This window comes from Anguilla rostrata, chromosome 10 (genome assembly GCF_018555375.3).
Source record: "Anguilla rostrata isolate EN2019 chromosome 10, ASM1855537v3, whole genome shotgun sequence".
NCBI classification, from domain to species: domain Eukaryota; kingdom Metazoa; phylum Chordata; class Actinopteri; order Anguilliformes; family Anguillidae; genus Anguilla; species Anguilla rostrata.
The window spans coordinates 26033749-26058457 of record NC_057942.1 but is presented as its reverse complement, the minus strand read 5'-3'; the positions used below and the strand labels follow the sequence as shown (position 1 = coordinate 26058457).

General features: G+C 38.9%; 1 protein-coding gene across 2 annotated transcripts in view; it reads left to right on the top strand.

The window, feature by feature from the left end:
• The window catches only part of rbm19 (RNA binding motif protein 19), a 93909-nt gene that overhangs the window by 18451 nt on the left and 50749 nt on the right, over positions 1–24709 (top strand). For both annotated transcript variants that reach the window (XM_064297658.1, XM_064297657.1), the window contains exons 5-13: positions 4712–4952; positions 7493–7659; positions 8126–8185; positions 8509–8587; positions 8853–8924; positions 9472–9687; positions 10093–10223; positions 17855–17979; positions 18586–18682. In XM_064297658.1, coding sequence (XP_064153728.1) covers positions 4712–4952; positions 7493–7659; positions 8126–8185; positions 8509–8587; positions 8853–8924; positions 9472–9687; positions 10093–10223; positions 17855–17979; positions 18586–18682 — 1188 coding nt within the window. The remainder of the gene's footprint in view (positions 1–4711; positions 4953–7492; positions 7660–8125; positions 8186–8508; positions 8588–8852; positions 8925–9471; positions 9688–10092; positions 10224–17854; positions 17980–18585; positions 18683–24709) is intronic.

Here is a 24709-nt window from a genome sequence, read left to right as displayed (position 1 = left end):
CCTCCTTTAAATCCTTAATCCCTAATGATAATATGTGCTGATACACTAAGATGTTTAGCTATTGAATCCATCCTATTCACAGATATCCCATGTATCACATCAAATTCTGTGACATTGTATTGATATTTTTTCACTATTAATAACTGCAACTGCTGGACAAAACAACTGAGTTAACCTCCAGTGGAACCATTTTATGTCATCTACCCAAAGTGCATTGCGCGTCTAAAATAATGCTGATCTCCATTTGTCAAGATTTCTATTAAAGGCTTCGGTTTTTCAAAATAACTGAAATCTTTTGTGTGGTTTTACAATATTTCCATAGTTGAGGGCATTTACATCATACTAAGTCCTGTACGTCTTAACAGGCGGGGTTCCCTTTAAAAATGAATCATAAACAATTTACAACAATATTGGGGCCTTTATCACTTCTGTAGGGTCTTTTATGCTAGCATGTTCCAATAAACAAACAGAGCTCCAATAAAGCATGCGCTAAGCTTCCAATCATGCTTTATGCAAAAATGCAAAGTGAAAGTAAATCAGTACACTGTAGAGCTGGAAGGAAGCTGTTAACTACGTTCAAAAGCTATGTAAATGAGTTTGAAGAACACAACACTCTATGCAATTTATATCAGGTTTCCAAGCAGAGGCAAAAGTCACAATGGGTAAATCTGACAGAGGGTAGTAGTGGCTTACTTTAGCCAGCAGCCATACCACCACGCACTCTCCTCCTGCCGACTGGCTGAAGCTAAGCAAATGTGGGTTTGGTTAGTACTTGGATGGGAGACCACCAGGGAATACTGAGTTGCTGCTGGAAGTGGTGCTGGTGGGCCAGCAGGGGGCAATCTTCCCTCTGGTCAAATAAACCCCAATGCCCCAGTGCAGTGACGGGGACACTGTGCTGTAGGAGATGCTGTCTTTCGGATGAGACGTTAAACCGAGGTCCTGACTCACTGTGGTCATTAAAGATCCCATGACACTATTCGCAAAGAGTAGGGGGTTCCCCGGTGTCCTGGCTAAAATCCCAGATCTGGCTCTTGCAAAAACTTGCCACCTAATCAGACTGATTGCGTAGGGATCGGAGGTGGGATTTTAGTGATATCAATATCATCACTGTAGTATTAGCAGTTGTTTGACTCGTTGCGGACAGTTATTGGATTATGAAATACCATAACCATCAACTTTGGGTCTCTATTTCTGCCCTCCCTTGTGGAAGGGGATTGCCTCGTCATTTATTTTCTTATCTCTAGTGGTTTTACTGATCAAGACGGGGTTTTTTTGCATCAAAGTGGGAAGAGTCTACACTTTACAATGCTGTAGGTGTTATAGCCCTGTATCTTGAATCAGTGACCGTTGAAAGCAGTAGTTTGTATTAACAAACCAAGGTCCAAACAAGTTTTTTCTGTGCTTATCGCAGTATATGAATAATGGTGCAAACCTTGTTTCGGATGTGCTGAATTACGTAAATCCCAAGAGACACTCTTAAAGAGGAGCAGAACTGCAGTCTCTAGGTTAACATCCATGGAGATGGTTTTGTGAATTATGTTAATTATGTTAGCTACTAGCTCTCTGTTTGTTTTTCCGCCATACACGTCCTCCTAGAATTCGCAAGGACTGGCATTGTCGACCAGATTTGGGCTTGGATAGCACTTCCAACTTGCTCTGTGGTGCTTGAGCGGGGTTGCTGGAAACAGTGGATCATCCACTGAAACCTCATGCCTGAGAGTGGATTTGGTGATGAGGGGTCATCTTTGTTGTGGTGGCATTGCCATTACCAAGGGCCACACCAGGTCCTGGTGAGTAGGCTTCAGGCGGTTTACTGAGACATGGTCTGGTTAACCCCTCGTATCAACCACAGATGTCTTATACCCTTGCTTGAGAACACGGAAAGCAAATGGCTCCATACTTCATTGTGCACAGATTTCTGGGGATCCGAGACTGTGGGCACTGGTGTGAAGGCGTTGGCTAAGTGGCTGGAGGGATGCGGGCCAAGCGACTGTGGTATTGCAACTATGGAGTGGCTGACCGTAAACCAGCTCTGCAGACAAAGACTTTAGGTCTTCCTTTGGGGTAGTCCTGAGACCCTGAAGCACCCATGGTGGCTGATCATACTAGCCGTTGTCTTTGAGGGTGGCTGTCAGGGCAGTCGTCATAGAGCGGTGGAACCGCTCTCACAGGCCACTAAGTCAATAAACACAGGGGAGTGACTTCCTGCCATCTTGTGGTCCTGTACATACATTGACATGATTGAAACCTTTCTGGTACTTGTATAGTGCAAGCAGGGCCCTGGCACGTCAGTGGATTTCTGCACGCTGGCATTATATGCAGGCGTCAATCCAGTCCCGTCATTTTGAAAGCCGTACCACACAAACTTTGCTGCCTCTAGCCTCTGCAAAGGTTTCCTGTCTTGGTGCGAAAGAAAAAGGAAAGAAATGTTGAATGAATAATCCCTCTAAACATTAAAAGGACCAAATTCACAGCTTGTTATAATTCTGGATTTGGAACAAAAAACAGTATACTCAATGGTCCCCCAGGACTGTGGTTGAGAGCTACTGCCTTTTACAACATCCAATAGCTGCCTTCATTGCATGACAGCTATTGCATTCCATCAGATTTCAACGAGTTCAATAAGAAATTTTTTCTGCATTTTTTTCATCCTATTCTGAGATAATGATTTCACTCACACTTTTTGACTTGGATATCATGTTGATTTCAGGGCCTCATTGAGTGCTGCTGTTCATCAGGAAGACTATAACCTATAGCATAATCTCTCTTCATCAATGAAAACACCCAAAATGACATGCTATGCAAGCTGTTTCCAACCTCATAATGATAACATAATGTATGGTAATATTTTAATTTACTGGGCTTGAACCACCTAGTTGTTGCTTGCTGCTATATTATTTCAGCTACATTTTTGATCAGCTCAAAACGGAACAGTTGAAGGCTGTTTTTGTGTCCCAAATGAAAAGTCCTGTTGTGGTTTGATCTGCAGTGAAACCAGCATTAAATGCATTCAGGTAATTAGCTAATGTGTCCTGTATAATGGCGACAATAAAAACCTGCATGCACACCAGGAATAGATTTAACCACCTACGGTGTTGATTTTCGGTTTTACCCCATGTATCACTGTTTGCAGCTATACTTCTCATTTCCTTCTCCTGGGTTTTGGCTTAAAGGCTTATGACGTCTGTTTGTACTGGTGAAAACTACTGAACATTGGTTGGACTCTTAAGGATGAGGGCCCCCCATGATCTGTGTTAACATTGCACCCATTGGCCAGTTGGTGGTCATATAGCAATCAATCAAATATTCAGTATCTGATTGGTCATAACTTTTAGGCTTGCCTGTGAAGTATATTGTGATAACGTTTTGAGAAAAGTGCTATATAAATAAATTTTGATTTGATTTGATCTGAACCAATTGTTCTAGAAGAATGAGACTAGTGTCACTACATTCCTTTCCTAATGCTGGACAAAAAAGTCGCTTGGACCATTGAAGGGTTCCAGGTTGGTTTTTTTGTTATTTTGAATTTTCTGAAAAAAGGTTTAACAACTTCTCTGAAGTTGACAAACCAATTTGTATGAAACTTGCAGCAATATGGTCAGGGGGCACTTCTCTTTAAAAGTTAGGCTATATAAAGAATCTTGGTACTCCTAAAAACATGGCTACAGTAAGCCAGTAACAATTGATGTGAGCGTGGCTTATCACAGAAATTCTCAAATGGTTTGAGGAAAATTGATGAAATTTGGCTGCTACATTAGATCTCTAAAACCAAGCCCAGCTGTACAGTATTGGCACAATTGAGTCTCATGTAGAGCACTGTTGTCTTTTAGATATAAAACATTTGCTTTAGTGATCAAGTTCCTCATATGAAACATAAATCTCTTCCTTTTTTGTTGCTGCCATCTTGGATTGCCTCCATTTTGGAAATGCTGTTAGCCAGTTTTGGGCGAACCACATGGGTGAGACCTATGAAATTTGGCATATTGGTAGGGCATACCTCTCTATGGTCACAGTGATTTTGCCATTGATTGGCCTCTTGATAAGTGGCATAATATTGGCTGTGTGTGCTTGGATCCCATGAATTGCTGCTTGCAGCTATATTTAAACTTGTTTTGGGTTAATTGTAATTGGATTCTGTTTTTCCTCAACAAAAAATGTCAGTTTAGAGCAAGAGTATGTAGCTCCAATTTCAATTATAAAGTAAAGTCTAATATTCATCACTTTTTATAAGCAGGTACATATCTCAGCTTACAGGAAGGCATAGTATCCAAGTTTAACTGAGGATGTTTAAATGAGACTAACAGCAAAGAGGTAGCAATTACAACCTGTCTGTGGTCATGTTAAATGATTTACAACGTGGTGTTTTTATTTTTACCGCATTCTAAACCTGTATTTATTATGGCTTTTTATTAAAATGTAGGCCTATTTTTTGTTATCATGGCTAGATGTAAAGTATCCAAGTGTTTTTAAATAGTGAAAATTTTTTGCTCCTAACCAGTCTTGGAAATTATTGATAGGCACCAAATAAACATGATAAGAAAACATAAGCCCAAATTATGACATTCTGAAAATGAGCTACTGTAGTGAATTGCAGTGAAATGGCCCTTTAGCTTACGGTTGTGTGCTTTGTTAAATCCCCCTTGGTACTGAAATGGTTTTGTGATTGTAATTGAAAATGTAAACCATAGTTTTCAAATTGCTCTCACAGTTGGAACAGGAGGAAGGCTTCCAGGAGTTTGTCGCTGTTCACCAGAACCGCACCCAGGTTCCCACATGGGCTAATGACACACTCACTGATGGAGCTGTTCCTAGCAATAACAGGGAGGGACAGAAGAAAAGGAAGGAGACAAAGAATCAAGCAATCATTGAAGACTACCTCAACTTTGACTCAGACCACTCTGTCGACATGAGCCCAGATGAGGATGAAGAGGACGAGGCAGATAGAAAAAGTAAGTCTAAGGCCTATGCTCAATATGCTCAATATGATCAAAATGCCTGCCGTGTAATGTAATATATCTATATAGCATTATACAATTGTAATTTACCTCTTGATGGTCCAAGTATTGTTTCAGTGGTTGCCCTATCAGTGTATTTATAAAATTCATTTTCATGAAGCATGTACATTTGTATTACTAGTGAGGTACTGTTTAAAATATTTAAGCACAAAAACTGAAAGTACAAGCAAAACTTTTTTTTGTTTATAATGTATTGTGTGGGACCTCATTGAATAAAAAAAAATAAAAATAAAAAATTCGGATTTAGGTGCTTATTTTTTATAAGCAACACACTATGCTTTTATATTTGTTATTTTTTTCTTTTAAATGTCTAAAGTGACATAAAGCCCTCCCTGTAGCTGGTGTATGTAGAGCTGAGCAGGAAGCACAGTGCCTGAACTCGAATGAAATTAGAAGGACAGTCGTGTGACTGTATCTGTGCCAGGTTACAAAGTTACAAAGTTTTTAAAAATGTGTGAAATTTAGCTTGTGGTTGTGCATCATTTCTTCACAAGTACAAGTCCTCTGCCATAACCAAGATTGCAAAGTTATAACAATTATTTGAATTAATGTTAACTAGCATTTAGCAAGCATCAGTGTTCACCCTGCTAACTTTAGCTTAGAGTTACTTAGTGTTAACTTTTCACTTTTGACAGAAATGAGTATTGAAAAATTCTTCTTCACCACAGTAGGTTTCCATAACATTGCTGTTATAGTAACAGTTATGGTTAAGAGTTAGGCCTATTTACTTTAATTGAAATTGATGAAAGTCATTGTGTTTAGAAATGAGGGTATTTTGGATAAGGGCACCAATGACTTTAAAGCCCTTAACTTAGGTTTAGAATTTGTATGTGATTATATTATCGTCCAAATCATTCTGATAGCATAAAGGTTTGTCTGTAACTGTAAACACTCCTGCAACAATGGTTTTAGTTTGGGTTCATTTTGCTTTCTGTTAATTCTCTCTGTCGCTGGTACAGCTTCATGTGAAAAGAAATGTGAACTCCATCTGTGCAGCAAAATGTAATAACTTCTTAATAGATACAATTTTAATAAACAGTACAAACAGTGTCTCCCCCCCCCCCCCCCCCGAACACATACAGGGAGTCGACTGCCACAAGTAAATTCTCAACTTGTGGGAAACAGTGCAGTGGTTCACTTTGTGGCAGTGCACTATAGTAATTTTGGTGGCCTTTCATCAATAGCTCACGCTGTAAGAGGAAGCAAATAAAAATTCCTGTAACAGTTGCTTGACTAATCAATTTCAAACATGCTATACCTTTGTGTCAGTCTCCCATTGGATGTACAGTCTGTACAATTATACAGTCATAAGCATTCCCCCCCCACTACTCAGGTAATTGCAATGACACCTAGTGGACAGAATGCAACCATTTCTCTTTTGATCCATAACTCCTGTACCATGTGGTCTAGAATAAAAATGATTTTTTCGCCAGAGTCCTTGGCTCATATCTCACAAAACTTATATTCCTAATTTAATATGCATACGCCAAAATTTTGTACCCTATTGTGTTTCTTGCAAACCCTAATTTTGTGAACTAGTTTAGGACCGTTAGTCCTATTGTCACCCAGTTAGAAAGAATCTTTGCAGTGTGACACCCAATAATTATCAAAAAGAATGTTGATTTTTTATATCAGTATCGCCGCCATATGAAAAGCAGTATCAGTGGACACGGGCATTTTTACTAAAACAGCTGTAACTCAGGAATGCTACATCCAAACCTCACACAGTTTGGTTGATAAATACAGCCTGAAAATTTTGACACTTCTATGCCAATAGGTGGCACTGTAAGGACAAAATAAGGTTAAATGCCTATAAGTCTTAAAAAGCTTGACCAGTCAGGCTAAAATTTTGTACGCTACATTTCTGTTTCCATCTGTGTTTCTTTAAAAACATGGCCGCTATTGGCCAATCAGATGTCAGCAGCCATTTGACAGGAACAATTTGACAGGTTAAAACTTGGGATCAATTCCCATTAGGGGGCGCTAAGCTAATATGCATGTTTTCAAATAGCCTATCTTTGGCTCTGGTTAATGGAAAATCCTGTAACATACATTAGTAAATCTTGCTTTTCTGCCAGTTTCTTCTGCCAAATTTTGAAATAACACTTGTCTCAGATTCAGTTAAACTTTTAAACAGGACGTTGAGCTATTAAACAGTTAGTCGGCAAGTTTAGCATGCATGCATGCAAAAATCTGTCTCAGTTTAGTCCCTCTCTTTTACGTTTATTGTAATTATTCCCTCTGAAATATGGTGAACTCTATGGTTTTATAAATTGGACTTTTAAGTCCTCATGAATGCATGTAATTAAACAAATTTTACTTCTGTAAAATTTGTCATGAGACTTCGTGATTATTCAGTATTGGTGAGATTTCAGGCTCTGGCATTGTTGGTTAGTTTAATACTTGCTAGCTGGCTGTCATTCATTCTGATAGATGTTCTTTACCGTGAGTAATCCCATGTACTTCCACAACAGGGCCTACAAAGGAGGCTCTGAAGACTACCCTGTCAGATATGGATTACCTGCGCTCCAAGGTGGTGACAATTTCAGGAGAGAACAACGAAGGAGATGCTAATGCTGATGGTTGTGATAAACCTGACGACAATAGAGAGGAGAAGCACAGCAAAACATCAAAGCAAGAGGTCAGTCTTGACAACTCATAAAACGAACAAAAATATGAATAAACAATTGTTTATTTTAGTTTTAAAATAAGGCTAGCGAAATGAATGTAAAGTAAATTCCAGTAAAAGTTAAAATTACAAACCTTTCAGTTTCAAGTAACCCTCATCCCTGTAGTGCTCAGGAATATCATAGGTTCTACTGTATATTAATAAAACTGATCCTTGGTGATTGCTAGGCAACCACCATTTGCTTCATCCATGCTCTTTGTTTTGAATATGTAGATCAATAGATATATTATTAATACTCGAAGGGAAATTAATTTATCACTCAGGCATCAAATTGAAATGCTTAGGTAAGCATCTGTTCAGGTTTGTGAGGATATCCTTGCGCTGCAAAATATTGTATATATTTTTATACTAGGCAATGACCTCCAATGAGTGGTGATGCAAACTTTGTGATTTCTTATTTTTGTTCTATTCTGTACAGATGGAGCCTACCACAGATTTCACTGTGAAGCTCAGAGGAACTCCGTTCAATGTCAAGGAGGTGAGCGGGCGGACTACAGAAGTGTTTTTTTTAAGGAACCGGTATCTTGTTTCCTGATAAATCTTTCTGTTTTAGACTGTGTACTGAGCTACACTTACTTGCAATTGTAAGAGTCAAGGATAATGTGTCAGGTATTATGTGTATTTTTTCCTGTCTTTGTACAAAAAATCTGTAACATGCTAAGGAGTTATTTCAGTAGTCTTTGTCTCCTTAGTCCTTACAATTATGGAGAAAGGGTAAGCAGCCCATTTGTGGTCCAGGAAACCGCACTGAATGATTTACACTGAAACTTTTACACCATTTTAACCAGCAATTATTTTCAGCAACAAGTATGTGAATTTATGGCACCACTGAAACCTGTGGCCATCCGTATTGTGAAGAATACCCATGGCAACAAGACAGGTGTGGATCCCCTCTATTGCCTACATTTCTGCCTTCCTTTTGTCCAGGAAAAGCACTTTGTCTTCACTTGCACTATAACTTGACTATAACTAGACTTTCAAACACTTCTATACTGGATCCCCTTTGAAATGGAAATGGTGTATCTCAAGGGTTTTTTATCCTGACAAATACATTTTGATTAAAAAATATTTTTTTCATGCATTGAATTGCATCTCTCTCTCTCTCTCTCTCTCTTGCTCTCGCTCTCTCTCTTTCTCACACACAGGGTATGTGTATGTGGACTTGTGTTCTCAGGAGGAGGTGGATAAGGCCCTACGAAAGAATAAGGACTATATAGGTAGGTGGCTCCTGTCTTGGGTCCTTCATTGAGACAAGACCAATCCAGTACTCTTCAAGATTTTATGGACAATGAGGGAACAACTAAAACAAATAATTTTGAAACATAAACAAAAAATGTTGTTCAGACATTTTAAAAATATAGTTTAAATCTTTTCATTCAGATTTTGTTTCTTTGATCAAATATATTTCCTTTGCTTATGTATTCCCCATCTTGTGGTAAGAAATGCTACTATATCTAAAACTTGCCCCCCCAGCCCCCCCCCCCCCCCCGTGGTCACAGGTTTTAGTTCCACATTGCTTTTACAGTCCATCCATCGATATCCTTGTAGTTTGAAAAGTGTGACAAGACCATTTTAAATATGGAGCTTCAATCGACTCTTAGGTCTAGCCTTCTGCAAGGCTTTTTGGTTACTAAGCAACAAGAGTTGTATTCTGAACTTACCCCAACGGTTCTCGTTTGACCAATTCCAAGTTGTAGCTGTCTTTAAGCTTGAAATTATCCTATGCCAGGATTGGGCCATTCACAGATTGTTTTTTCCTCATAGGGGGCCGTTATATTGAAGTTTTCCAAGCCAGTGGTGTCAGCAACGGCAGGAAAGGGACTGGGATGAAGAAGCAGGACACTCAGCTGCAAACATTCCAGCGGGTGCTAAAAGAGGATGAAGAGGAGGAAGATGTGTCTGAGTCTGGCCGACTCTTTGTCAGAAACCTGTCCTACACCTGCACTGAGCAGGAATTGACCGACATTTTCACTAAGCATGGTGCAGATTTTTTTTTAATTCCAGAATTCCCATGTCCCCGATTTCCAGACAGTATTCTGATTCACCTTATATGCTTTAAATATACAGTGACAGCCTATAGTCTGTTTTGTATTCATTGTAACTAATTTTTCCACTGTTGCATATTTAATTTGCTGGGTTACCTGACATACTGTTCAGCATTAGTGTGAAACTCGAGTCACGGAGAGGTACAGTATCAACAGGTTTTTGTGGTTTCCTTTCTCAACTGCCAAATTAGGCCTTGGAAGCAATTTGTGTTGGCTCTTTAGCCAGTCACTAATTTAAATTAATTGCTGAAACACACTGAAAACCAGCCGCCACTTTGGCACTCCAGTACTGGAGTCTGACAAACCAGCTGTACGCCATTCTCCCCCCTGTGTTTTGTAGGTCCTTTGTCGGAGGTGCACTTCCCTATTGACAGCTTGTCTAAGAAGCCCAAAGGCTTTGCCTTCATCACCTACATGATGCCAGAACATGCTGTGACAGCACTAGCTGACCTAGATGGGCACATCTTCCAGGTACTACAATCTGGCCAATTATGTTTTCTCAAACACAATAAAGTGTTATTTTTGAGGGCGTCTTGCTGTTTGGCCTCAATGTACAGGCATTTGAACAGCCACATTTATAGTTGACTAACCTTTATCATGTGATCAGTGCCAAGCCACTTCATATCAATGTTGTGCTGATGGTGCTGATGACTGGTCCCTAGCAGCAAAATTACATTGTTTTATCATTTATGCCCAAGTAGATATGGGTCTTATGCGGTTCAGCTATGCATTCTCGCAATTCTGTGCCATTTCAGACAGTTCCAGTTATCGGCACACGGTTTCTTAGTTTGAGCAATATACGACAAGTAGTGAGAACAGCGATGAGAAAAAACCAATGAGAGCCTGAGAGGAAAATTGGGGGAGGATGCAGAAATAACTACAAAACAGAATGGCTTTGAAGAAGAAGGCTATTTTATTCTGTTTCTATCAGGGTTTAATAATTGGCATGTCATGCACAAATGGCTATTAGGAACAAAAGCACCAACACGTCCTTACCAGCGATGCCCTGTTTGAACATGCACAGGCTAGCTAGCTACATTTTCACAGCACTCTTATTTGGGCTTTATTTATTTCCAACTCTCTCTGAGCAGACAGTCCTTGTGCCCGCATCTCCCCAACTATATTCATCATATTTAGAATTTTGTCCTGTTCATCTGTTTTTCAGCACAGATGAGCGGAAGAAAACAAAGTCACCTCTGGCGTGTTCTTGAGACAATTCTTGTAATTCTAATCTTGTAAATTGTGAACCTTGTCTGCTTTCAGTTGTGTAGTGTGTGCACCACTACGATGACATGACATGTCATGTGAGCAATGATTTGGGGTTTTTGACAGTTGTGTAATCTGCACATGGCATTACTGAACAGAAATCATGGGAACGTACAAGATGTAGGGTCCATCATGACTCGCATTTATTTGAGGACAGCACAAATAAGTAGCTGGATTGTGAGATCAGATATGTTAGTGGAGAAACAAATTCTATTTTCTGTTTACCAGTGAGCATTATGTTTTTGTCATTTGGGATTTTTTTACCAACTTTATTAGTTTTTGAGTTTTGAAACTCAAACTGTTCATAGAGCCAGAGAACTTTAAATGTGCTAAAGGAACAGAATGCACGTTTTCACCCTATGGCAATGGATGTGAATTTTCAACATTCAAATGAAATCTAAATACAACTGGCAGGACTCACGTGTTGGATGTCTTGGCAAACTGACTATTATTAGGTAATCTGGTTAGAGTGTGTCAATAAAGACTGTAATGCTATGCTGTTATGCACCCATCAGTTGAGTCCAGATAATCACAGATATTTTCAGTTTCCCAAACACTTCGTATTACTTAGTCCAGTCAATGAAAAAGAGGTATATGCATATGCAGCAGAACTGGGGGGCCCCCGACATTTAGATAATGCAGACTCTATGATCAGTGAACCAATGTAGGAGTCACCATAAATGTAACAGTTTTTGGATTTTGCTCTTTTACTCCAAAAATATTTAGCCTAGCACTATGAAATTTTATTTAAAACAGTCAGTAGTCATTAGCCATTTCACTTACATTCCTAAGTTAAACGAGTCAGATACAATTAAAACCAAAGTGCACGCAGTCTGTTACGTTCATACCACCTGGTCAGTATTATTGTAACAGAGGTGTAGAATAATTGTAATAGTAAATGAAAATGCCCTGTAATGTGCGTATGGAGGGTTTTTCCACATTTCCAATGGTAACTTGAGACCAGCCACATACTCAGATTATGAAGCATGGAGCTTTATTTATGAAAAAAGAGCAACCTCGTAATTTACTGTGAAGTAAGTTGCAGTAGCATCCAAATCGATGAGGAAAGGTGCTTTTGTTGGTTTCTTAACACCCAGGTAAACTTTTACAAAGGAAAGGGCCTAGCACACCGACCAATCTTAAGATGGCTCTCCCCTACAACATATTGTACCAAAACAAACTTTGAAGAAAAATGGACACACGTAACCGTGTTTATTTTAGTAATGCAATTTGAGCATGCTGTATTTTTAACAAAGTTCTTTTCAATGAAACGTAAAAAAGCATGCACTTTCTTTATGTCATTGCCCGAATTAAGCAAATAAATACACCAGCTTATGTATTTCACTCGTAGGCTGTTCCTATTGCAGGCAACTGCCGATAATGTTTTTTTCTTTAAACTTCAGGCACTTGTTACTGTTGCTACAGTTGTTCATATTATTTCAGTCATTTCCCTGCGCCTGAGATCTGTTAATTAACTTAAATTAACATTTTAAAAAACTGATTTCTTCTGCTTTTTTTGTTTTACATGATTTTCAACAACTTTGCCCTTAGAATTCACCAGTAGTTATCATTTCAGTTATTCTTTAAAAAGAAATTCCTCCAGGTGGGCATGCCCCTGGACCCCCCCAAGAGGGTTGTACTTCTCAGGGTCTATGCATTTCAACCCCCCAACATTCTAACTAAGTTTATTTCTTGTGTATGCTGTTCCTTTCCTTATTGGGTGAAGGATCCAGAAAAATATGCATGAGATGAAGCTGGTAAATTGAATTTCATTAGAAAAACCAACTGTTAGAATCACAGGAGAAATTTACAAGAAATATTCTCGAACAAGCGGCTCTTTGCTGAGGCTACTGGATATCTTTATTGAGCTAAATTGGCTCGTTGTGGAGATTTGAGCAAAGAACAAGTTAGTTTGCTAAGCTAAACACAATTCAGTAGTTAGCTCACAGTAGGCTTGGCTTCATATCACCATAAATGGAAATTTCCAGCAGAATTCTATATTTTATATTTTGGGTTTCATGTACATGATTCATGAGAATTACTTATCTGAAGAAAAACATGTTTTCAACATACAAAAATGCCACGTTACTCACACATGCAAAGCGCCATTAACACTTGCAAAATCTATACCTGCCATTAAAAGAACTGATAGAAATTATGCCAGGTTACAGTGAACAATATTGGCTACCTTAGCTCACACTAATGAAACATGCTGTATTCCAAAACAATGCTGCTTTCCGAAATGAAATGGCGAGTTTGGAAATAAAAACGCCATTCGGAAATAAGTCATTCGGAAAAATGTCATTATGAAATGAAAAAAGCCATTCGGAAATTAAACATGTTGTTATGAAATAAAATATAATCACGTAATTGTGAAAAGCATGAGGTGACAATTATTTAATTATTTTGAAATGAAATGAAGTATTTATTTAATTATTGACCAATTTAATTATTTATATATTTATTTAATTCCATATTTAATTATTTAATTATTTCATTTTGGCACATTCAGTCCTCCATATACTAGTAGTTATAATTATTACCAATGTGCGGGATCAGGATCAGGATCTAAAAAAAATAGCCGAAATTATACTCATCTATAAAGGCGATGACCCCTCATTCCTTACTAATTGTCTTCCAATTTCCATATCACCTGCCATTTCCACAATATTGGAGAAACTGATATTACTGATTAATTTCATCGATATTCAAAACTTTCTGTATCAACATCAGTATGGTTTTTGCTCACGCTCAACCTATTTCGCCATCACCTTTTTAGTTGAGAAACTTTACAAAGCACAGAATAGAAAACAATACACAATTGCTAAAAAATTTTGTACTTGTCCAAACCTATGATACAGCTGATCGTGGCATTTTTTGCTAAAATTAATTATGGTAACATTATTAATTAATTACTGTTACAGCAATGTCATTACTATGGTTTGGCAGTTAGTTGAACTGGAAAGAATATGTTACATTTAACCTAATTGACTCCTAACTTGATATAATATGTGGAGTACCCCAAGGCTATATCCTTGGGCCACTTTTATTCCTTATTTATATAAATGATTTATACAAGGTTTCTGATTTCCTGCCAGAAATCTTGTTTGAAGATGACACAAGTGTATTCTTTTCTCATTTTGATGTCCACTATATAATCACAATTGTAAATAATGATCAAAATGAAGAAATTTTCTTTGATTGTGGACAATTTTAATTAAAAACAAAATTATCCCCAGAAAATTTAAGTAAATCTTAAAGTTAAGGTAAAGATTGACAATGTTGGGCCATCTGGGTAGTGTAGAGGTATAAGCACTCTCCTACCACCACAGGGAGACCTGGGTTCAATCCCCGGCAGTGGTACTTCCGGCTTGGTCAGACATTCCTACGAACACAATTGGCAGTGTTCGCGGGTGGGAAGCCGGTGAGGGTATGAGTCCTGATCGTTGCATTAGCGACTCCTACTGGTTGGTCAGGGCGCCTGTTCAGCAGGGAGGGGATCTGAGGGAGATAGCGTGAACCTCCGCACACGTTACGCTCTTCCACTGAAACTCCTCGCTGTCAGGTGAAAAGAAGCAGCTGGAGACTCCACATATATCGAAGGAGGCATGTGGTATTCTACACCCTCCCCAGACTGACAGAGGATAGCGCATCGAACAGGACTGTGATGCACACGGGGAATTGGTATAACAACTAAATTGGGGAGAAAATGGGAGAAAAATGACAAAAAAGGATTGACAATGTTCTTGTGCTAATTAAATAAAATAACTACACAATGTTACACACGTTGGAAAAAACATTTCATTTTTAAAAATGAGGAAATCTTTTTTCTATATTTGCATGATCATAGCCAGTTGGTTAATATAAGTTTATAGCCAGTTGGCTATAAATGCAATTAATATAATCTTTATAATAATTTATTTATGTTATATAGACCTATAGACTATTTCAACTTGGAAACTTCAGAGATAAGAGAAGACACAGAGAGCAGGAACTGGTGGTGGGGGTGGGGGGGGGGGATGGCCTGCAAAACCCCAGGCTGGCATAGCTCATGCTCATCAGATTCTGTACCTTAAAAAAACTGGTTAATACACCTGAGCACTATGTTGGGTATTCTGTGCCAGCCTTACCAGAATAAAGGGAAACCAGTGTGTCACTGCTGACTTTGTTACTTGGTTTAATTATTACTTAATCTCGTGGCTCACAAACATCCAAAATTGAACCTCCCAAAACGATCTGAAAATCCTTAATATTTCATGTCAACATAATGCTCACTAGGAGAGAGGGTTAATTTATCTGTAACCTTAAAAATATGTGTTGTATGTAGATTGACCTGAACCAATTAGAATGTTAAAATGGGAAGAAATCTACTCCTTGGATCCACCCTAGTCTTGTATTGTATTGTATTGTAGGGGACATGCCGCTACTTATCATATTGGGGCGCCAACATGTAGAAGATATACACCTATATTCCCACAGGTGGCACGAGCATATATTAATCAGTCTCATAAATTAAGTATACAAACTATAAATTGACAATTTAAATTAATAATTAAATTAATTATTATTAAAATTACACATTAACAGTCAATCTTAACCATAATATCATACATTCAGCTAATACTAAATTAAGTTCTTTTGATTAGCAGCATTTGACTCAATTCAACACAAGAGTAATATCAATACAGACAACCTGGTAAATATAATAAAGTTTATTAAATACACCGAAAGTAATGAAAAGGGCAAAGCACAGTTCACTACAATGAGGTATAATGAACTATGTGAGTGCACGTGTGTGGCCGTTGTGCCTGCATGTGTGTATGTGTGTGAGGAGTGTTGGATGTTCCCCTACATGTGGAGTTGTGTATTGCAGACACGTGTTCCAGGAGAACAAAGGGTCTACGATGGATTGGGGTTTGAAACTAGCTGGAAGTAGTGATGGCGCATGGATCGTGCCAAACACATGAGCCACTGGCTGTATGGCTATGGGTGCACGTTTTACGAGATCAACATGCCGTGTTAAGACCAATTAGTAATTAAAATAGATCACATGCAAGATATCCTCTGTGCGTGACATATATGAAAACTAACGCAGCGAGGTGGATGGCTCAGAGCCAACTGAACATACAGAACTTTTACATTAATCATTAAAACACAATAACCGTTAGCATTGTCATGTACATTGAATCATAAATATTACTTTATTCAGCATTATTTTAGCATTTAATGCTATGCCTAGAGTTACAGCCTTACTTGAGTCCTTTGCTTTGGGGTGGTTGCGTTTCAAATTTACAGTAAGAGATGAGTACCCCCCCCCTCTTTCAGTAGTTAAAATGTGTGTATTTTTTAGTCTGCAGTAAGTTTTAACAGCTAGTTGTAAGTGGGAATCTGAGTCCTGCATTTGGGTCTACAAGGCGTCTACATTTCAGCTCTAGTCTTTTTGGAATATTCTGCTGTTGGGGGTTTTTTTTTTTTTTTTTTTTTTTAGCCTTGGCACCGTTTTGAGATTAACTTGTGAGGGAAAAAGGTGTAGTTTGGTGTCTTCCTTTATTTGTCTCTTTTGTGACTAATTTGTCTGTTACCTTCATTGATTTTCAAGGTAGTTAGACATGAATATTTTATTCATTTATTCATTTTAATCTTGCTGTGAGTTGTACATTTTGATTAAGGTTAATCCAACAGGTTGTTCTGCCTCCCAATAGATTTCACGATTTATAATAATAATTGGCAAATTAAATCAAATAAATAGATTTTACATGTTGGGAAGTTAGGTATAAACTGTTGTTCTACTTCTGTTTGGTATTCAGAATGCTGTCCATTAAACGAGGGTGTTAGCTGTTAAAACTGCTGGATTCAGAGAACAAACAGATTTTACTTAATCTTCACTTCCCTGACAAGACTTATCTGTGGTCAGTGCATTGCTTGTCATGAAACCATTATTTCATTTCTCAAGCTGGTGCTATTTTGCCATATATGGTAAATATGGTGCCATATTTTGTATTATAGCATGACCGAAACTAGTTAACTTATTGCTATAAATGCAAACAATATAATCTTAGAAGTAATTCTTTTATTTAGGTAATATATACTTGTACGGGGTTAGTTCATTGCTTGTCATTAAACCATTATTTCATTTCTCGAGGTTGGGTAATTATTGTCTTTATATAAGAAAATGAATGTGAGAGGAAACTTTCTCCTAAAAAATGTGGGCGTTTTTTATTTTTGTGCATTTCATTGTGTAGGTATAAATAATAACAGGAGACAGCCCAGTAGTGTAGCTAGCTGGGGACATCCCAAGCTCATGCCCTAGATATTTGTTGTTCAGCCCTGAATCTTTTTGATTGTCAATTTACTCACATATCTGAATACAAGGAAGCCATTGGAAAAGTGAGAGTGAGCTCTCATGAAATAGACAGAACTTGCCACATGTTTGGTAGGTTGCTGAATTGCAAACTCTACCCACTCTCCATCCACTTTCTGGTGGAAGCTGCCCCTGACCCATTACATTACATTACAGGAATTTAGCTGACACTCTTATCCAGAGCACCTTACTGTATCCAGTTATACAGCTGCATATATAATGGAGCAATGCAGGTTAAGTACCTTGCTCAAGGGTACAACAGCGGTGTCCTACCGGGGAATTGAACCTGCGACCTTTAGGTTACAAGACCAACTCCTTACCCATTATACTACACTGATGCCCAAAAAATCAAATGTGAAAAGCCTGCGGTACAGAATGCTGGAACCATAAACAGAGATTGTGGGCTCACAAATTGCTGTTTTGGATTCAGAACCTTTATACTCATAATGAACCGCTATTCCTATACTCTTCTTAGGGGCGCATGCTGCACATCCTGCCTTCCACAGTGAAAAAGGAGAAGTCTGATCAGAGCCCTTGTACCCCTGGCTCCTCTTCCTACAAGAAGAAGAAAGATGCCAAGCTCAAGGCAGGCAGTACCAGGTGTGCCACCTCCTTTCCACCTTTGTTCACTGTCACCTTGAAACAAATAGAGCGCTGGCAGCCTCATTTATTTCATTATAAATCAATACATTTATAATGAAATAAATAAGCAATGAAGTAGATAATTAAATAAATAAGCAATTAATTAAATGTCAATTAATTATTTTATGTCTCATTTACTTTGGCTCTTTTATTAATTTCCTTGTGTATTTATTTCTAGGCGTATTTATTTCAAAACGACTCGCCAGTCAGAATGGGAGGAATGGGGTCTGCTATGATCATAACGACAGTGCATAAATAGGCCATGCCTATGTATCTTATATATATGCCTGCATTGGTCATGCCTTTGTGGAGGAGCACTGTGAACATTAAGGATTCAATCACATTGCCTGTATTATTTATTTAAACAGAACTATATCTTTATAGCCTCTGTTCAGTTTTTTGTATTTTTTACGCTGGTGTTTGTAAAAAATATCACACTGCATCTGCAAGTCTAGTCGTGCAAACACAACAAAAACATAGTATTCTTGCTATGGGTGAATTGTATTGTAGTCATGTTAGTTCTTGGGCTATATTATAACCTGTATGTTGTCTGGGCCCTTCCAGCGCGCACAATTGGAACACATTATTTCTGGGGGCTAATGCAGTCGCTGACGCCATTGCTGAAAAATACAACACCACAAAGAGCCATGTGCTTGACCATGTGAGTGCATTTTATCTTCATTCAATTGCTGAAGGCTCTACCAAATAAATCTGCATCTATCTAATATATTTTTCTTTCAATGTTCTCTTAGTGCCACTAATAATGTTAAACCGAGGTATAATTGTATCTGAAAACATACAAACACATTAAAAACTACAAAATGTAGGGAACAGCTTTTTTCTAGAATATCATTATTAGAATGTGTACAGACGGGTGACAAATTAAAGGAAAAATCAACATGTCTTAGTTAGGTGTTGGGCCTCCACAAGCCACCAGAACAGCTTCAGTGTGCCTTGGCATAGAACTCTACTTCAAGAAGATATTCCCTCATTTGGAGTTTTGATGATGGTGGTGGAGAGTGCTGTCTAACAGGTTGGTCCAAAATGTTCAACTGGATTGAGATCTGGTGACTGGGAAGACCATAGCATATGAATATAATTTTCATACTCATCAAACCATTCAGTGACCCCTCTTGCCCTGTGGATGGGGGCATTGTGGTTCTGGAAGAGACCACTTCCATCCGCTTTCATCATAGGATAAAGGTAATCACTCAGAATAACGTTGCATTGATTTGTAGTGACCCTTCCCTCTGAAGGGATAAGTCGACCCAAACCATGCCAGGAAAATGCCCCCCACAGCATAACAGGGCCACCGGACCCCCTTACTGTAGGGGTCAAGCATTCAGGCCTGTACCGTTCTCTTGGTGTATGGCACACGTGCAGTCACCCACTTGTCGAGAATATGGAGAAGGATGACTCATCTGAACACATGACTTTTTTTCCACATCTCTGTAGATCAGTTCCTATGGTTTTTGAACTTTCAAATATGTATTTGTCTTTGTAATGAGGGGTTTATGCACTGCAACCCTACTATAATATCCCTCTCTATGTCGTTGTCAACGGATTTGTTCTTGCTGACACAGTCTGATCATGTCCTGCATTGACATTCTCAGTCACTTGAGGCAAAGTTGCTCCTTACATATCGCACTAATGTACAAACATCATGGTCATGGAATGTGCACTTTCGACCACAATTTCCGACCCTGTTTACTAATGTCTTTCCCATAGATCTAAATTCAGATGTCACTTTAATCACTGTTCCTATTGACACACTAGTCAGTTGAGCAGTCTTTGTGACTGAAGTTCCTGCCATCCATGCCCCAATAATGAACCCTCTTTCAAAGTCACCTAGATCTTTTCCACTTTCTATCTTGATCCAAAATTGAGGTTAACTGGGCCTTCTCAGCATTTTAATACGTGCCACAGATCATGATAGGATGTTAATAGCTTCATTGTACTATGCAGTACACCTGTATGGAAGGATCTGCATTTGTTAAGTTTCTCCACTCACTTATTCAGGTTTTTTCTTTAATTTGTCCTCCGTCTGTATATCTGCATGGTACTTTATGCATAGTTCAGAAGTAGCTACTTCAATTTTAATATCCTTTCTAGATCTCCATTATGCATGTACAGTTTTAAAACACAGTCGATGCTTGTTTCAGTCAAATAGTTTTTTCAATCTTCACATCTCTCATACAACTGATTGAGTGGACATGTCAAACAGTGCAAAGAATAATTTCAAGACTATTCCATTGGTTTTGTCTATATTTTGTAGGCATTCCAGATGGATTTATTTCAAAGCAAATTTGCTTTCTGAGCAAATATTCAGTGTTTCAAGAGTTTAACCCCTTTGTGGCCAGGACACCGGATGCTGAGATTGCCTGACTGACTTTAATCCCTTAGCGCACATGCCAAATCTGGCCAATCCGTGCCCATTTAGGGGGTACCCTTTTTAAAGTTTATAACTCCAGATGTGAATACCACGGATACTTGAAAAATGGCTGAAATGAAGCAAGACATTTGTACCATTTACAATACTAATTTAGATTAGTTTATATTCATAATCTAGGAAGAAATAAAGTGCCACAAAGGAAATTGTCTAGTCAACAAAGCAAAAATGAATTTGCTCTTTTTTAGTTTGCAATGAGATACTGAGAGATCCCATATATACAATAGGTTAAACTATACATGTCCTGGATAAAAAACTCCTTGACCACAAGTTCATAAAATTTGAAGGTGTATAGGTAGAACTACTAAAGATCTATGAAGCAAAAAGTAAGCAGTGTACCCTGTGTCTCCAAATCTATACAAAATGTCTAAATTATGCATTGCTGTAAATCACAACATACTTACGTATTTCACTACAAAACAACTCAAGAAACTCACTGTTGCATCATTTTCAAGTGTGAATTACAAGCTTTCCGTCAGTACAGTAGTATAAAATTTCTAGGGGTCCAGAAACATATCCAAAATCTCTGCAAAAATTGATAAAATGCTTTTTGTACATTATAAAGCATATGAATGAGCCCTTTATGAAGGTTTAAGATGAAACATTGATATCAGATTAAAAATAATGCAGGACTTCCGGTTGTGGTGATGGAGTGATCGGACGCATGGCATTTGCTCCCTGATACTTTATCGTTTTATAATATCTACACCCAGATTTTTGCTACTATTTTTTACTTAAGTTGTAAGAAGTACCACTGCAACTTTTTTAGAACCAAAATGAGTAAATCCCACGGATGTCGCGGCAATAACCAACTACAACTGACTCAACACTTTAGCCCACAAGATCAGGATGCTAGCAAGATGGCTTCCAGTGCAGCAGCAGTAAGCGCTCAGCCGCTAACACTCGATATGCTAGTCGGTGAGCTTGAGAAACTACGTAAAGGCGTAACAGATGAACTTACTGCCTCCTTGAACACCGTCCTGGCCTCAATCCAAGCCTCTCTCCAAAAGATCACTGACACCGTGGCCTCACACACCGCCACCATCTCCGGAATGGAAACAGCTCTCACTGCCCATTCAGATGGAATTACTACTCTGCAGCACAAAGTGGCCACACTGAAATATAATTTGGAGACCACTACCCAGATGAATGAAAAATTGCAGCTTGTTGTCGGAGACCTGGTTTTGCGTTCCAAATGACAGAACCGTTGTGTGATTGGCATCCCAGAGGGAACGGAGGGGAATGATGCTCCACTCTTCATGACTACATTGTTCAAGGAGGTGGTCGGAGACGCTCTCCTGGATCCCGACTTAGAACTGGACCGCGCTCACCACAGTTTGGGTGCGAAACCGCCACGAGGATCCCGGCCCATTATCGTCCGCTTCCACAAATATGCCCAGAAGGAGCGTGTGCTGCTGTGGGCTAAGAAAAATTGGGACGTCTCATACCATGGGCATCCCATCAGGATCTTTGAAGATTTCACACTCCACACTCGCTAAGAAGCGGGCTACCTTCAAAGTGAAGTCTTTGCTCTACAAGGAAGGAATACGCTTTGGCCTAATCTATCCAGCCCGTCTGCGTGTTACTATTAACGCATGTTTGACTCCGCGGAGGAAGCAAAGCGTTTCTGTCAAGATCACAACAGTAAGTCTGGACTCTGTCTGCACGCGCCCTCTGAATCTTGTTTAGTTTTATGATAACTGAGTTGATGTTATAAACTGACTTAATCGCTTTTTCAAGCAATTATCTGCAACTCTCTTTTATAGAGAGCTCTGCCGACTTTCGTTTATGGGATGCGGTTTTGGGTTTGGGATACTAAATCGAAGAAGAAAAAACTACTACTACTATGTGGACTTGCACTGAAAAAAACAAGACCAGGTCAAAACCTAGTATATGGCTGGACCAGCCAACCAATGGTGTAACTTCAACTTAATTCGTAAACTCATCTATTGTAGACTAACTTGGGGTTAAAGTGCGCAGCTAAATCATGACTTACACAGAGCAAACAGCGATGGCACAGACACAGTTGTACAGTGTCGCGATACAGCTAACGTGATAACCTGGATGATTATTTCACTTGCTTGTAACTATTAGGTTAACGTCTGCTAAATTAAACTGGGCTAATCTCAACAGTAAATTAGACCTCTTGCCCTCTTAACGATAGCGTCATACAAGTAAGTACACCACCTAGCCAACTAGTTAGACTAACACTTTACAAAACAGAAAATTTGAGTTTGAAATATTTCGCTATTATTAAACGTTGCTTTGGGAGCAATACACTAACGTTAACTTTATGTACCCCTGGCTTCACGCCCATCAGTAGCAGTCGGAGCAGAGTTTGCTAGCAAGCCACGAAAATGTCACAACGGGAAAACAGATACATAAACGTTAGCAGGACAAAAATTCTGTGAAAATTACCCACTGTACTTTTACCAGAAATCTAACAATGTGTGATCTTGATGAAGGCTAACGTTAGCGATAACATGTTTGTCGTTAAATTTGGTTAGCTGGCTAACTTGCCGTTTATTTCTCACAAAAGAAAAGAAAAGCTGTTTATGGGGGTAGCGACTGACGTTGAGGTTCTTTCATGCATTTCTCAATTCAATTTAAACTATTAGTTTATTCCTCTTCATTTAGATAGGCTATCTTCCCGTCATAGTCCGTTTAAAGGTAAAACTAAACAAGGTTAAAACCTACTATATGTCTGGACCGAGCCACGGACATGCGCGGTGTAACTGTATTACTCAGTCAGTCAGTCACAGATATTCGCGTTTGTAGGGCTGGCCCCGCTGTTGCGGTCCAGCCAAAAATAGGTCTTTGTTTCTAACGTTAGACATTTAAAATGAAATAACTAATCGAAAAATGAAGGGTGACACATTCATTAGAAGGACAATATCAGTCATGAGAAGCATAAGTGTTATAAAGTGTAATTCCCCTTTAAGCTCCAAACTGAATTTGATCTTATCTCCACAAACAAAGCAAAGCTCTTTTTAAGGCGCACAAAGGGTACCTATTACGAATATGGTGAAGGCCAGTCGGCTGCTAGCATTGCAACTAAAGCGTCAATCTGCCTCCTGATTCATCACACAAATTCACAAAACCCCCCACACCCTAGTTACAGACCCAGCTGAGATAAATAATGTTTTTGCTTTGTACTATTCCAATCTTTACAAATCAGAAGCTCCATCTGAAAATACTTTAATGAACAAATTCTTAGATAACTTAGATTTCCCCACAATCAACAAAACAACTAAAAATAATCTAGATGCTCCACTCCGTTTAGAAGAGGTTACAGCCAGTCTCAAATTAATGCAGAACGGCAAGTCACCGGGCCCAGACGGCTTCCCAGCTGACTTTTAAAATAAATTTTCTGATCAACTAGCTCCCTTGTTGTTGGATATGTTCATGATGTTCATGTTCATGACTCCTTGGAGCGTGGCTCCCTTCCTTTATCCTTAACTCAAGCATCAATTTCACTCATTCCAAAGAAAAATAAAGACCCAGAAGAATGTAGCAGTTGGAGACCTGTCAGTTTGCTCAACACCGACATGAAGTTGTTATCTAAGATCCTTCCTGGCCGTCTTGACCCCTGCCTACCAAGTATTGTCTCTAGGGACCAAACCAGCTTCATAAGGGGCAGACAGTTATCTTCAAATATCTGTTGCCTGCTCAATATAATACTGTCTAAATCCGGCACACAAGATGCTGAAGTGGTAGTCTCTATGGACGCGGAGAAAGCTTTTGACCGAGTGGAGTGGGGTTATTTATTTTCAGTTCTTAACAGATTCGGTTTCGGTCAAAGATATATCTCATGGATTCAATTGTTATATAGTGCTCCTACTGCTAGTGTGACTACTAACTCTACTCAATCCAAATTTTTCCCTTTAACACACGGCTGCCGCCAAGGCTGTCCCTTGTCGCCTATGTTGTTCGCTGTCACAATCTAACTGATTTTCATCGCTCTTAGGAGCTCATCGCTTTTCACCGGTATCTATAGAAATGGGATTGAGCACAGTCTGCATCAATAAGGTTCTTGACATTTTACAAACATTTGGTTCCTTTCCAGGCTTACAAGCTGAACATTAATAAGAGCGAATGTTTCCCTCTTAATAACGCGGCTAAACAGATCCCAAATGCTACCTTTCCAACTGGCCTTCTCCAGTTTTTGGTATCTAGGCATTAATATCTCACACAGTCTCCCTTCAATTTATAAGCATAACATTTTGAAGTTGGCTATGG